At 41.3% G+C, this 14,232-nt stretch overlaps 1 protein-coding gene across 1 annotated transcript; it reads right to left on the bottom strand.

Moving 5' to 3' along the window:
- Positions 1 to 221: 221 nt before the first annotated feature.
- Positions 222 to 2,457, bottom strand: LOC113311892. The gene is made up of 2 exons (XM_026560682.1): positions 2,218 to 2,457; positions 222 to 806 (listed from the first exon to the last, which is right to left on the bottom strand). Exons 1-2 carry the CDS (start codon positions 2,455 to 2,457, stop codon positions 222 to 224), a joined length of 825 nt encoding a protein of 274 aa, XP_026416467.1.
- Positions 2,458 to 14,232: the final 11,775 nt, after the last annotated feature.

Consider the following 14,232-nt stretch of genomic DNA (forward strand, 5'->3'; position numbering starts at 1 on the left):
ACCTCCGGGTCTATTCCCTCCATATCGTGCACGCCCCATGCGAACGCGTCCATGTTCTCCTTTAGCACCTCCATGAGCTGGTTTGTTTGCTCGTCTGATAGTAACGACCCGATCCTCACTATCCTTGGTTCTTCTATAGTTCCCAAATTAATATCCCGAGTGGGTTCTACGGCCGAGAAGTTTGGTTTTGGTTCCTTCATCGGTGTCGTCTTCTTTAATTGCTATGAAGGTTCACTTCCTTGTGTTTCGTACGCCATGACCGCCTGCGAAATAACTTTTTCCAAGTCCTCTGCCGCTTTGGCTTCTTTAGCCTTGTTCTTCTCTCTCCTTTGTCGTGCTCGCCGCTCCTCATTTATTTGGGCATCGACCTGCATGCACTGTCGGGCTGCATGTGAATCTCCCACGACCTCAGCTATACCCTTGTACGTTGGGAATCGTAGCCTCTGATGATAAGCCGATGCCACTCCTTTGATTCTCGCGATCCACGATCTCCCGATAATAGCTTCATAGAGCGAGGCGACATCGACCACACAGAATGTAGTTAACGTATCTAGGTAACCACCTCCACCCGATACCCTTAGGGTTACTTCGCCCTTTGGGATGGTCACGGTCCCATTAAAACCGTAGATACGATATGTCGATGGGACGAGTATATCATCTGACAACTCCATCCTCTTGAACGTGTCGTAGAAGAGTACTTCGGCTGAGCTCCCACTATCCACTAGTATCCTTCTTACCCCCAATTCCTCAATCAGCAGGCTGATAACCAAGGGATCACTGTGAGCTTGGCCGTTCATCAGGACATCCTGAGCCGAGAAAAAGATGGGTCACAACATCCAGGGTTCCATCGGCAAAGCTTTTGCTACACTGAAAATTTCCTTCCCATTATGATCCCTCTTGTGGATTCTAGACATGATTCCAGGATTCAGATTGTACGCTTGAGTGGACGAATGCGAAATCATGTTGACAAACTGCGTGGATCTGTCGATCCTGACCTGGTGGACGGGTGCATCGGGCGCTGCGGTCATCTGGGCCGGGTGTCGGACGAACTGTCTCAGGTAACCGTCTTGAATAAGATGTTGCATGATGTCTTTTATTTCTCGGCAATTATTGGTAGAGTGGCCTCGATATTGATGATAATGGCAATACTCTGGGTGATCCTTGGTCTCCTCGAACTGTATCCCTCTTGAAGCTGGGTATATGATGTCACTCATTTTATCGACCTCTTTGAAGATTTCTTCTAGTGGAGCATTCAAAGGGGTGTATGTTCTCGCCTGGTGCCTCGACCTCTTTCCATTAGCTAACCATTCCTTCTTCCCATTTCCTCGCGTAGGTGGGCTCGGTCTCTTCTCGGCCGACGTTGAACATCGACCGATGTCGACTCGGTCGCCGCACTAGCCTCTTGCACTCCCCTATCCCTCGATTCCTCCTGAATTTCTTCTAGGGCGATGAAATTCTCTTCATTTTCCTCATTTCTTTCAATGTCTGTGGTTTTTCAGTAAACATGGCTATCCAGATGGGATTCGACCTCCCAAGTGCGTTTTCGAACCCGAATATCTGCTGGTCGACTGGTACTTTCCCAATTTCTGTACACAAATTTCTCCATCTATCGGTCAATGATCTGAGAGGTTCTCTGAACCGTCGGGTCAAGGTGAATAACCTGTTGACCCTGGGCCGAGGTCTGCTGTTGTGCATGTATGTTTCAAGGAAGGCTTCGACTAGAGTCTCATAACTGTCGACTGTTCCTGGTGCGAGGTTGTAGAACCATTTCCTTGCCTCGCCTTCCAAGCTTGCAGGGAAGAACTTGCACATTACCACCTCATGGTTTTTCCATTGTATTAGGGACATTGTGTACATCTTCAAATGCTCAACTGCGTCTCCTGTGCCATCGAACCTTGATGGGAAGGTGGGGAGCGTGCACTTAGGTGGGAAGGCCCTTAGTTCTAGCTCTTGGGTGAAAGGGGTCCTCTCGGCCTCGCTTATGACCTCGGCGAGCTTATCTTCTTCGCCGGTTCCTGATAACTTCCTTATCTTTTCCTCTAACTCTCTTAACTTGGCTTCAGTCGCATTGTCGGACCTTGTGTTTCTCTGTTGATTATTCCTCTCATGCCTTTCTTCGTCTGTCGATGAATCCTCGGGTGGACCGTCTCTTCCGATAGGTGGTGTTGGGGGTGGTCCTGATCAACCAGAATTGCTTGGTCCTACTGCAGGTGGTACCTTCCCGATTCGGCCTCGGTGTCCCGATGTCCCTCGGCTAGAAGATCCTCTCGACCTCGACCTTAAGTTCCGTAGCTGATAGTTCTCAAACTCTAGAGCTAGGTTCCTCTGCTGAAGACCCCTTAAATCCGCCTCTTGCCTTCTTTGGATTTCTAGAATTGCGAGCAGTGTTGGATCTGTACTCTCATGGCTAGAGTGACCATTTGGATGGCCTAAATGGGCAGGGGGTGGTGCCGTCATCACAGGTGGTGGAGGTGGTACTGTGCGGGGTATCTGAGTCGATGTCGCTGGATAGATTCCGATAGTTGTTTCTCATCCTAGTTGTACTCGCCTTAGTCGTTCTTGCTCTCACCCGAGGGCTTCTTGATACTCAACTTGTCGTCTGATGTTTCGTCTCTGAGCATGCAGGATTAATGCTTCCTCATCATCTTCCGTTTCTGACGCGGTAAGTCCATCTATTTGATCATCCCTCCTTGGGGGAGAGGCGATTAGCTCCAGAGGCGGTGGGTCATCGTCTCGTCCCAGATCAATCTCCTCGTCCACAGTTGGCATACCCCTTGCAGCAGCTCGTGATTCCTCTGGTGGTGGATGCCCGTCACTCTCTCGCCTCGTCCCAGTTACTCCTCCTTGCATGTTGTTACTGGATATCGTGCGGTTCCTCAGAGTTCTTCCCATCCCTGACGTGCTAGCCATCGGACACAGTGTGTTGTTAGTCCGAGAGTCGTCCCTACCTACGTCAGTGAAAACAGACAACACCTTACTTTGACCTGTTTTTGAAAAGTTTCTATAGTACGTACAGTTTTAGAAGAAAAAGGTGACTGACACTAAAACTGAGTTTCAAAAGTACGATTCCCTCTACTCTGCCATGCTGACCTCGTCAATTTGCCCTGTTCAGACTCTAAGTGTCTCCTTTTAGACGTGTATCATACTACATTGCTTTCAAAGTTGCACGACGTCGCTTTCAGTACCACGACTCTGCATTAACTACAATTTTTCCTACATTCTCTAGACTCCAAATCATTAACACCTAGTTCTCTGTGGGTAAAAGGTCCAATATCATACTTTTATGAGGTCAGCACGCCACGACAAAAACTGTACTAAGACTTATGCACTCCCTTGGAACTACAAAGGGATGTCTTCCCTTGACTCCTTGAATTCCTTCACCGGCAACCAATAATCTCGCTGTGCTGTTGTTTTGGCATTTTCCCCAGCCAGCATGGAACCTCAAGCAACTTCAACCATACATCGAAGATGTTATTTGGGAGTTTTAGAGGTATTACGTTGTTGAACTCGTATGACGAAAACTAAGATTGAAATACAGAGATAAGTGCGAAAACTAATACGAAACGAAGATTGAAACATGAAAACAGACTCGCCTCCGAGCATGGCTAGTCGATCTGTTATCAGGATCCTTCCCTGGCCTCGACCAAACGCTACAACGTTATTTGGGAGCTCTTGAAGGATTCCCTATCAACTCGAATGCTCGGAATTGACCTAACTGAAAACACTTGCTAACGACACGACTTCAACAATGAAAACTCAACCATATCAACAAACTTCAAAACTAAACAAACATAAACAGACCTCACCAAACAGAGTTCATCCCATAGCATCAACTAACACACAAGGTGTTCTTAGGAGCTTTTGGATCGTATCTGTTGGCACACGCAACCAAGGTATCCGGAGAACTTAGACGTTCCCCTTAGTCGGCGCCATAATGTAGTGGCATAAAACCATACACCACATCCAACGAAGTAGAAGATGATTCAACACAAAGTGAAGATACACAACAAATGTAGACACAAGGATATACGTGGTTCGGTATGATTACCTACGTCCACGGGGTGAAAGGATGAATGTTATTATTGCTCTTCTTTGATTACAAGTTCTTCTCTCCCTCTCAAATGGTGAAGCTCTCACAACTCAAGTATGATGACTTGTTCCTCTCTCCTCTCTTAACCTGCCTCTCTCTCTCGACCTGCCCTTATATTTATAGGCCAAGGTCGACATACAACAGAATTACAATGTTGGTCACATTACATCAATTTAGTTGTTCCCTATCGGACCTTCACTGCTCGCCCGACTTTCTGGTTTGACCGGTAGTTCTTCACCCGAGGCCGAGTCTTAATCGTCTGGTTAACACGATGTCGCCCTTCTTTCTCCTCGTTCCTTTGTTTGACCATATTCCTTCGTCTGACCGAGTGCTTTCTGGTTGTTCGCCCGACCTGTCAGAGGATAAGGGTCACGTCACATCTGACAACTATTGGGCCATCACGTCTGACCCACGTGATACCTAGCTCTTTGCGTCGTTTGGTTCTATCTTGTGCTTCGCCGCTCTTTGTTATTTGGTGTATCACAGCTTAGGATCTTGCCACCTAGCCTTGTGGATTATCTACACCTACATTTATGCCCCTACTTTCGCTCGTGTGCTTGGCACGAGGGAAATAAAATCGCTCCACCTTCTCATGTCCTCGAGCATGCCGAGAATTCCGCCATGCAGTCTCCCACTAATTCTCCCTTTATGACTTGTAACCGTTGCTGTCGGTTGAGGCGCAACGGTTATGTTATATATGACAAATTGAAAAGTCTAATAGCAGGAAACACAAACACAAGCATAGAATAATTTAGAAAATTAAAAGCTCAAAGCAGAGAATATTTAAGAGAAAAGACAGAAAGAAGAAAACCTGGGTCTCGCTGCTTCTTTCATTGGTAGTCTTCATCAGTGCTTCTATCTTCTCATCATATGGAATCGTCTTAGCCGTTGTTTCTCATCATGAAAGAACCATATTGGTTAAAATCTTCATTAACTCTGAACTCCCTAGAAGAGATAGAAGGAGGAGGAGTAAGAAAGCTTTTAGAAGACCCACAAGAAATTTTGATTTAGAAACAAAAAATTCTTAAGACGATGAAGAAAAAAAGATAATGAAAGCAGGTTTAGGTTTTGCATCTAAAAGAGGAGTATGATAAGAATCCTCAGAAGAAGAAAAACCAGATGTGGTCTTCCTTTCAAAAACTAAATCACCTAGAACTCTAATGAAAAAATTACTCTCCGACTTTCCTAATATTTATCTAATTGATCCTAGAGGAAAAGCTGGTGGCTTAACTTTGGCTTGGGTGGATGGTTTCCACTTTGATATTGTTCACGAGAACAATAACGTGATAAATGTACTTGATAAGCACGTAAGTGCGACATTTTTATACCCACATTTATACTAGCTAGGTCTCGATATTTAACTAATAATATTGTTTTAAGTCATTTACAGGAATTACAAAGGAATTCGATCACTTGGAAAATAAATGGCTAAACGATGAGCTGAATGGCGGTTGCGACAAAAAAGCTAAAAGCAACAAAAGAGGCCGGGCCTTTGGTGGCCTTGTACGCTCATGACGCTAACCACTCGAGACACTTGCTTGGCTCATTCATTTCACGGACAGAGCGAATGGTGGAATAATGAAAGTGGGAGACGTGGCTTATTCCACTACCACATCTGGTTTCATATGAAAACAAGAAAAGGGAAGTTTCATTTCTCAGTGAAGCTGGTGATGTTCTTATCGAAAGAAAGGGGATCTGAGCATAAGGTCATGGATTTTGTTGTGGTTCGAATCATGAGAATTTGATGGAATTCAGTGACCAAGACGAAGATGCAAGAGACTGTACAGATCTATGGCAGTTTACAACAACAAATTAGGTGATTTCAGGGTTTGATTTGAATTAGTGCTGCTGCCTTCCATTCATGGCTGCATAGGGCTCGATTATGAGATGGGTGTTGGTGATTTTTGTGTTATGAAGATGCAGGAGAAGACGGGAGCAAACTGATCTAGCTGGTGGGGTTTAAACGGAAGTCTTCAATTGGGATCGAACTGAACAACAGCAACCAAATTTAGGGATTTTGGCAGAGAACAAGGTTGGGTTCAGATTCAGTTTGATAAATACGGTACAAGTCAGAAACTGGGATTTGAAATTGAAGAAGAATTGACTAGTTGTGGGTTATGTGGGGAATCGATAGAGAAACGAAATCGCGCGAAGCAGTAATGATGAGTGTGTTTGATGGAGTAATTCGTGAAAGTGGTGATGTATGTGTTGCTGTCGTAAATCAAGTTAACTGTATATCAAGGATTGAGTGCAGTTGGCGTTGGTGCTGCGAAGAAAGGAAGTTAAGAGAAATTCTAGAAGACAAAGAGAAATATGGCTTGATTGATGAATCTGTAGCTTGGGTACTTGGTTGGAATTGGCATTTGAGTTGAATCTGTGTGGGTTGAGCTGTTGCTGCTCGATTTTAGTCGATGGAGTTTGGAGCTGAATTAACTGAAGCCAAGATGGGGTTAACTTCAATTGAAGCAGCAACATGGAGTTTCGGCATTTCGGTGTTGATTTTTACATCTGCAATAATGAATATGGATGTGTGCTGCTTGTTATCTGAGATTGAAGAGTCGATTGGTTTGGCAAAGCTAGGTCCTGATGTTGGTTGAATGAGTTGTCTATGAGGCTGTTTGTATGAACCAAATTGAGGTTAGGTTACTAATTGTATGGGCATTTACATGAGAATCTTGTGGTGCTCAGTAGAGATGGAACGTGTTGCTGGGTTCAGCCGGGTAGAAAGGTGGTTAGATGGGCAGAATGAAGACTGAGTCGGAAATGTGGCAAGTGGTGCTAAGAAGATGGTGTGAGCAGAAATATGTGGAAGACGTTACAACTATGTGGAGTGTTTTCCCCAAATCCAGGAAGTGTTTGAATCAAGTAGTTAGAGAAGAAGTCAAGTTGTTGCTGTATAAAGGATGAGCTTAATCAACCAAGAAGGGTACGACTGAATACTGCAATCTGAGTTTTCTTTTGCTTTCTATTTTTAGTTCAGTTCTTTTTAGTTCTCTTGGGTGTTAGAGATTTTGATTCAATACTTTTAATGGCTATCTACACAACAATGAGAAGTTAAACCCCTCTCTGCCAAGACAAGAGGGGAGGCAGAGAGGGGAGGCTTAATGGGTTCAATGTTCTTAAGTTATCATCAATCCATTTCATCTTTGTTTGATTGTTGTTTTGTGTTGAGTGTGTCTGTAAAATTCTTAGATTTAGTGTGATTTCCGGATACATTGAATGCTATGAAATCCATGTGACACTTTTCAATTCGGCTTTGTATTTAGAACATAATATCAATCTTATGTAATGGTATTTTTAGTTGCACTGAGAGTTATATTTTTCGTATCTTTCGGGTAGAGCAGATTACTATTTGTCTCTATTCGAGATATCTTTTGATGATATAAGACTTGAAAGCCATTAGGTGGAACCTTGTGTCTTGGTAGATTTACATCAACTGTTACTTTTTACAATCATCTTCTGTCTTGTTCTCAATCACAACTCAACTACAAATCAATTTTACATTATTGTTTAGCTTAATAATTATCTTGAACACCAACAATTTATGTGGTTCGAACACGACTATACCACACTTCTTTATCTTTGATACTCTGAAAAGGGTGATCAGTACTAGTAAAAACAAACTTTCGTGAACAACTATGGTTGTTAACTGCTTTTTATAGTAGCCCTTATAAACCTAAAATTGAGTCGTGGAATTTCTTAGAAGAAATTGGTGAACAAGTAGCTCACAATAATATGGCTTGGGTTGTAATCGGTGATTACAATCAAATTACAGACCAAAGCGTAAAATAAGGGGGCGTGCCATTCAATATCATGGAAGCAGAGCCTTTCAATAAGATTTTGAATGGTGCAGGGTTCATTTACCTAGGTTTTAAGGTAATATTTTCACATGGAACAACCAAAGAGAAGGTAATAAAAACATATAAGAACAACTGGATAAAGCTTACATAAACAATGAATGGTTAGTTAGGGATCCTGATTCCTCTCTAACTCAATGAATGGTTCTCCGATGAACGGCTTCCAACGTTACATGTGGACGGTCAACGTTACATCTGAACGGTCAATATTGCATCATCTTAAACGAGATCCAATGGTACCTAATACAACCACGTGGATGAAGGTAATTGTAAATTGACGTGGAAAAATATCACATATAGCCACGCTATATGGCGTGTCTATATGTTCTTCAATGAACGGATCACAACGTTACATGTGGACGACGTAGGATGCATATAATTTAACGGTCAATATTGCATCATCTAAAATGAGATCCAACGATTCCTAATACGACCACGTGGATCAAGGTAATTGGAAATTGGCGTGGCTAAATATCACATATAGCCACGCTCTTTGGGGTGTATCTATAGGAAATCAGTGAACGGTTCACAACGCTACATGTGGACGGTGAAGGATGCATATAATTGAACGGTCAATATTGCATCATCTTAAATGATATCCAACGATTCCTAATACGGCCACGTGGATCAAGGTAATTGTAAATTGGCGTGGCTAAATAGCACATATAGCCACGCTATATGGGGCGTGTCTATAGTATATCTAATCAACGGCTCACAACATTACATGTGGACGGTGAAGGATGCATATAATTTAACGATCAATATTGCATCATCTTAAATGAGATTCAACGATTCGTAATACGGCTACGTGGACAAAGGTAATTGGAAACTGGCGTGGCTAAATATCACATATATCCACGCTCTATGGGGCGTGTCTATAGGATATCCAATGAACGGTTCACAACGTTACATGTGGATGATATTCAACGGTTCCTAATGCAGCCACATGGATGAAAGTAAGTGAAATTGGCGTGGCTAAAACATAACATATAACCACGTTAAACCTATATGGCGTGTCTATCAGATAACCAATGGCTACGCCAAAAAGCAATTTGCGTGTCTAAAGTGAACCAAATAGGCACGCCAAAACGCAATTTGCGTGTCTATAGTGAATCAAATAGCCACGCCAAAAACAATTTGCGTGTCTAAAATGAACCAAATAGCCACGCCAACAAGCAATTTGTGTGTCTAAAGTGAACCAAATAGCCACGCCAAAAAGCAATTTGCGTGTCTATAGTGGATCAAATAGCCACACCAAAAGAAATTTGCGTGTCTATAGTGAACCAAATAGCCACGCCAAAACAATAAATCGTGTGTCTATAGAGTACCAGTACTTAAGTTTTTGGGACCCTATATAGCAACGCCTATATGGCTCTGGCGTGTCTATTTCATGCAGAAATAGACACGCATGACAGGCGTGGCTATAAGCTACCTAAAACCACGCCATATTACCTAAAACCACGCAAGAATAAGTCACGCCTAGTCCAAACCGAAGTGGCGTGCCAAAACCCCTATGGACACGCCAATTTGGCGTGGCAAAAGGGTCTATGTGTACTAGTGAACTAGTATAGGACGTATTGAATTACCTCTCAATGTTAGGAAGAAAGGGACATTACCTACCCAAACTCAACCAAACCCGAAAGGCCAGTTGAAGCTAATAATGCTAATATTGAACAAGCTCAGGTTGTAACAACACTTAGAAATGGTAAGGTGATAGAGACTCCAATGAAGGTAAACGAACCTGAGAAGTCTCCAAAACCCAAGGGCGGTGACTGTCACAGTGATACTGAAAATAAAAATTCTGATATTGATAAGAAAATGCATGCTCCATTTCCTCATCGTTTGATGTCTACTAAACCACCAACTGATTATAAAGATATTCTTGATGTTTTTCAGCAGGTGAAAGTTAACATTCCTCTCTTGAGTGTGATTAAGAAAATTCCAGCGTATGCCAAGTTCATAAAGGATCTTTGCACCATCAAAAGGAAGCATAATGTGCATAAAAAGACATTCCTCACGGAACAGGTAAGTGCTATTCTTAAACACAACACTCCTCCCAAATATAAAGATCCGGGATGCCCTACTATTTCTTGTATAATAGGGAAGTTCGTGATCAAACAAACACCTTTGGATTTGGGAGCTAGCGTAAACCTCCTACCTTTCTCATTTTATGAGCAGTTGGGCTTAGGTGAATTAAAACCCACCTCGGTCACTCTACAACTTGCGGACAAATCAGTCAAAGTACCGAGAGGGGTAGTTGAGGATGTGTTAGTTCAAATCGATAAATTTTACTATACAGTGGATTTTATTGTTTTGGATACTCAACCTGTGGTTAATGCTAGTAATGAAATACCTATCCTTTTAGGTCTCCATTTCCTTGCAACTGCCAATGCTTTGATTAATTGTCGAAATGGTATAATGAATCTTTCGTTTGATAACATGACCATTGAATTAAACATCTTTGATGTATGTAAATACCCAAGTGGCGATGATGATATTCATGAGGTTAGTATGATTGAAACAATTGTTCAGGAAAAGTTATCTCATCTAGAAGCTAGGGATGCATTAGAATCCAGTCTTCTTAACCTTTTGGATTTCGATGAGGATGAATCCATTGAAGAAGTCAATTCCTTACTGGATTCATCCCCATTACTGGATACAGATAAGTGGCAGTCTAGATTTGAATCACTTCCAATCAGTGAGACCAACCCACTACCCTCATCCATAGAATTCCCAAAGCTTGACCTTAAGCCACTTCCTAGTGACCTGAAATATGCTTTTTGGGTCAAAATGAAACATTTACAGTAATCATATCAGCTGAACTTAATGAAGATCAGGAAGCGATGCTTTTGGATGTTCTTAGGAAGCACAGAAGTGCCATAGGATGGACTTTTGCAGACCTGAAAGGAATTGACCCTAGTATTTGTACGCATAAGATTAACTTGGAAGAGAATGCAAGATCTTGTCGACAAGGTCAACGTAGGTTGAATCCTCACATGAAAGATGTTGTTAAAGCTGAAATTCTTAAGCTATTAAATGTAGGTATGATCTATCCTGTTTCTGATAGTGAATGGGTCAGTCCAACCCAAGTTGTTCCTAAGAAATCTTGTATTACAGTTGTTGAGAATGAAAATAATGAACTGATCCCAACTAGGAAGGTCACTGGTTGGCGTGTTTGCATTGATTATCGCAAGTTGAATTATGTTAATAGGAAAGATCATTTTCCTTTGCCGTTCATTGATGAAATTCTTGAGCGACTTGCAGGTCATAAGTTCTATTGCTTTCTCGACGGATACTCAGGCTATAATCAAGTGGAGATTGCTCGATAAGATCAGGAAAAAATTGACTTTTACATGCCCGTATGGAACCTTTGCCTACAGACGAATGCCCTTTGGGTTATGCAATGCACCAGCCACGTTCCAACGTCTCATGCTAAGTATTTTTTTCTGATACGGTCGGTAAGAATTTGGAAGTATTTATGGATGATTTTTCAATCTTTGGTGATAGTTTTACTGATTGCTTGCATCACTTAGAATTAGCTCTGATTCGTTGCACTGAAACAAATCTTGTTCTCAACTGGGAAGAGTGTAACTTTATGGTTTTTAGAGGAAATGTGTTAGGTCATGTTGTTTCATCTCATGGACTTGAGGTAGATAAAGCTAAAACTGACCTGATTTCACATTTGGCAGACCCAAAGAATGTTAAGGAAATAAGGTCTTTTCTTGGACATGCGGGATTTTACCGAAGGTTCGTTAAGGACTTTAGTAAAATCTCCAGGCCCATGTGAAATCTCTTATCAAAAGACAAAGACTTTGTGTTTGATGAAGAGTGCAAAATAGCTTTTGAAAAGCTAAAGACCTTATTGACTACAACTCCGATCATTCAACCCCCTAATTGGTTGTTACCGTTTGAGATAATGTGTGATGCTAGCGACTTTGCAATTGGAGCTGTTTTAGGACAGAGAGTTCAAAAGTTACCATGTGTTATTTATTATGCAAGCCGTACTTTAAATGATGCACAATGTAACTATTCACTACGGAAAAAGAGTTTTTGTCTGTTGTGTTTGCTTTGGATAAGTTCAGGTCATACCTAGTCGAATCTAAAGTTATTGTGTACACGGACCATGCTGCCCTTAAGCATCTTTTATCAAAGAAAGATGCGAAACCTAGACTGGTTAGGTGGGTTCTTCTTTTGCAAGAGTTCAACCTAGAAATCAGAGATAACAAAGGATTTGAGAATGTTGTGGCTGATCATCTATCTAGAATAGTACTTGAGTTGTCTTTTCAAAGTGATGTGGTAGAAACTTTTCCTGATGAACAGTTGTTTAGTGTGTCACTAACACCTTGGTATGCATACATTGCAAACTATCTTGTTGTAGGTCACATTCCAGCTCATTGGACTCGACAAGACAAAGTTCTTTGCCGAAGTGCAAAACTTTCTGTGGGATGATCCGTTTCTGTTTAAAGTTTTCCCAGATCTAGTGCATGTGGAGGACATTTCTCAGGTAAGAAGACTGCCCTGAAAATTCTACAATGTGGTTTTTACTGGCCAACACTTTTCAAAGATGCATACTTGTTTTGCAAATCTTTTGAAAGATGCCAAAAGGTAGGAAGAAATTCTCGACGAGATATGATGCCATTAAATCCTATTTTAATTGTCGAAATTTTTGATGTATGGGGCATAGACTTTATGGGCCCATTTACTTCTTCTTATGGTTATCAATATATATTGGTTGTTGTTGACTACGTATCTAAGTGGATTGAAGTTGTTGCTTGCAGGGATAATGACAGTAAGGTTGTCACTAAGTTTCTGAAAGAGAACATTTTATCTAGATTTGGCATCCCTAGGGATATTATTAGTGATAAAGGTACTCATTTTTGTAACAAATCCTTTGAAACTAATGAAATCATATGGCATTACTCATAAAGTAGCTACAACATATCATCCTCAAACGAGTGGTCAAGTAGAAGTTTCCAACCGAGAGATAAAAGCTATATTGCATAAGACTGTAAACCCAAATCGCAAGGATTGGTCACTACGACTCATCGACGCATTGTGGGCTTACACGACTGCTTTCAAAACTCCATTAGGAATGTCTCCTTATAGGCTTGTATTCGGAAAAGCATGTCATCTACCTGTAGAGTTAGAATACAAAGCTTATTGGGCAATCAAAAAGCTATATTTTGATCTAGATTAGGCTGGTGAACATAGGAAATTGCAGCTGAATGAGCTCGAAGAAATCAGAAACGAGGCTTATAATACTTCCAGGAACTATAAAGCTAAAATGAAAATGTTTCATGATAAGCATATTATTAGGAAAACATTTGAACCTTTAGATAAAGTTCTTCTTTATGATTCTCGATTACATTTATTTCCTAGAAAGCTTAAATCTCGATGGACAAGTCCATTTATTGTTAAGAATGTCTTTCCTTATGGTACTGTTGATATTGAAAATCCAAATAATGGCAATATTTTTAAATGTTAATGGGCAGAGGTTGAAGCCATTTTTGGAACTTGTGAATCCAGAAGTCGATACCACGACTCTGGAGGATCCTTCTTATGTTTGATTGGTTGTGTTTTGCAGATGTCTGTCCGGAGACATAAAATTCAGCGCTTTAGGGAGACAACCCTTGTGTTTGTGGGTATCACAGCTGGAAGCCCTCACGAGACAGACTCGTCCTCTTGTGCAAACTTGAGGTTTAAAGGTTTGTTGCATGGGCTAAATGCAACCGAACTGACCTGCGACAGTGGTAAAATAATGTAGTTTTATTTTCTTTCTTTTCTTTATCATGAATAATCATCCCCTTTTCACCTTTGAACTGTTTTTAACCACTGCCACATTGGGGACAATGTAGAAATTAAGTGTGGGGGAGTTTTGGGGTGAATTAAATCCATACTTTTCTGATTCTTTGTCTGCATATTCAGGTTTCATTGTTTGCTTGTACATCTGAATTTTTTTTTTTTTTAAAAAAAAAAGAGAGAGAAAAAAATGATGAAGTGGAATTTTACATGATATGATCAGCTATTTAGCGGTCTTTCTACACTACTGTCTAGCTGTTTACCGGACATTTTTAATCCAGCTGTTTAGCGGATTCGTCTAGCTGTTTAGCAGGCACCTTTAATCCAGCTGGTTAGCGGATTCGTCTAGCTGTTTAGCAGACACCTTTAATCCAGCTGTTTAGCGGATTTGTTTTGCTGTTTAGCAGACATTGCTCAATCACTTTTTAATGGTTCCGTCTAGATTTTTAGCAGACGTCTCTCCATATCCAGCTGTGTAGCGGATAT

The sequence above is a fragment of the Papaver somniferum genome, chromosome 9 (genome assembly GCF_003573695.1).
Source record: "Papaver somniferum cultivar HN1 chromosome 9, ASM357369v1, whole genome shotgun sequence".
NCBI lineage: Eukaryota > Viridiplantae > Streptophyta > Magnoliopsida > Ranunculales > Papaveraceae > Papaver > Papaver somniferum.

Bases quoted from the DNA above. Each gene is read 5' to 3' on its own strand.
- LOC113311892 (XM_026560682.1), bottom strand. From the start codon at position 2,457: ATGACGGCACCACCCCCTGCCCATTTAGGCCATCCAAATGGTCACTCT. The intron at 807-2,217 runs GTACCACCTGCA...TTCTCGGCTCAG, and splicing joins ACCGAGGCCGAATCGGGAAG to GATGTCCTGATGAACGGCCA.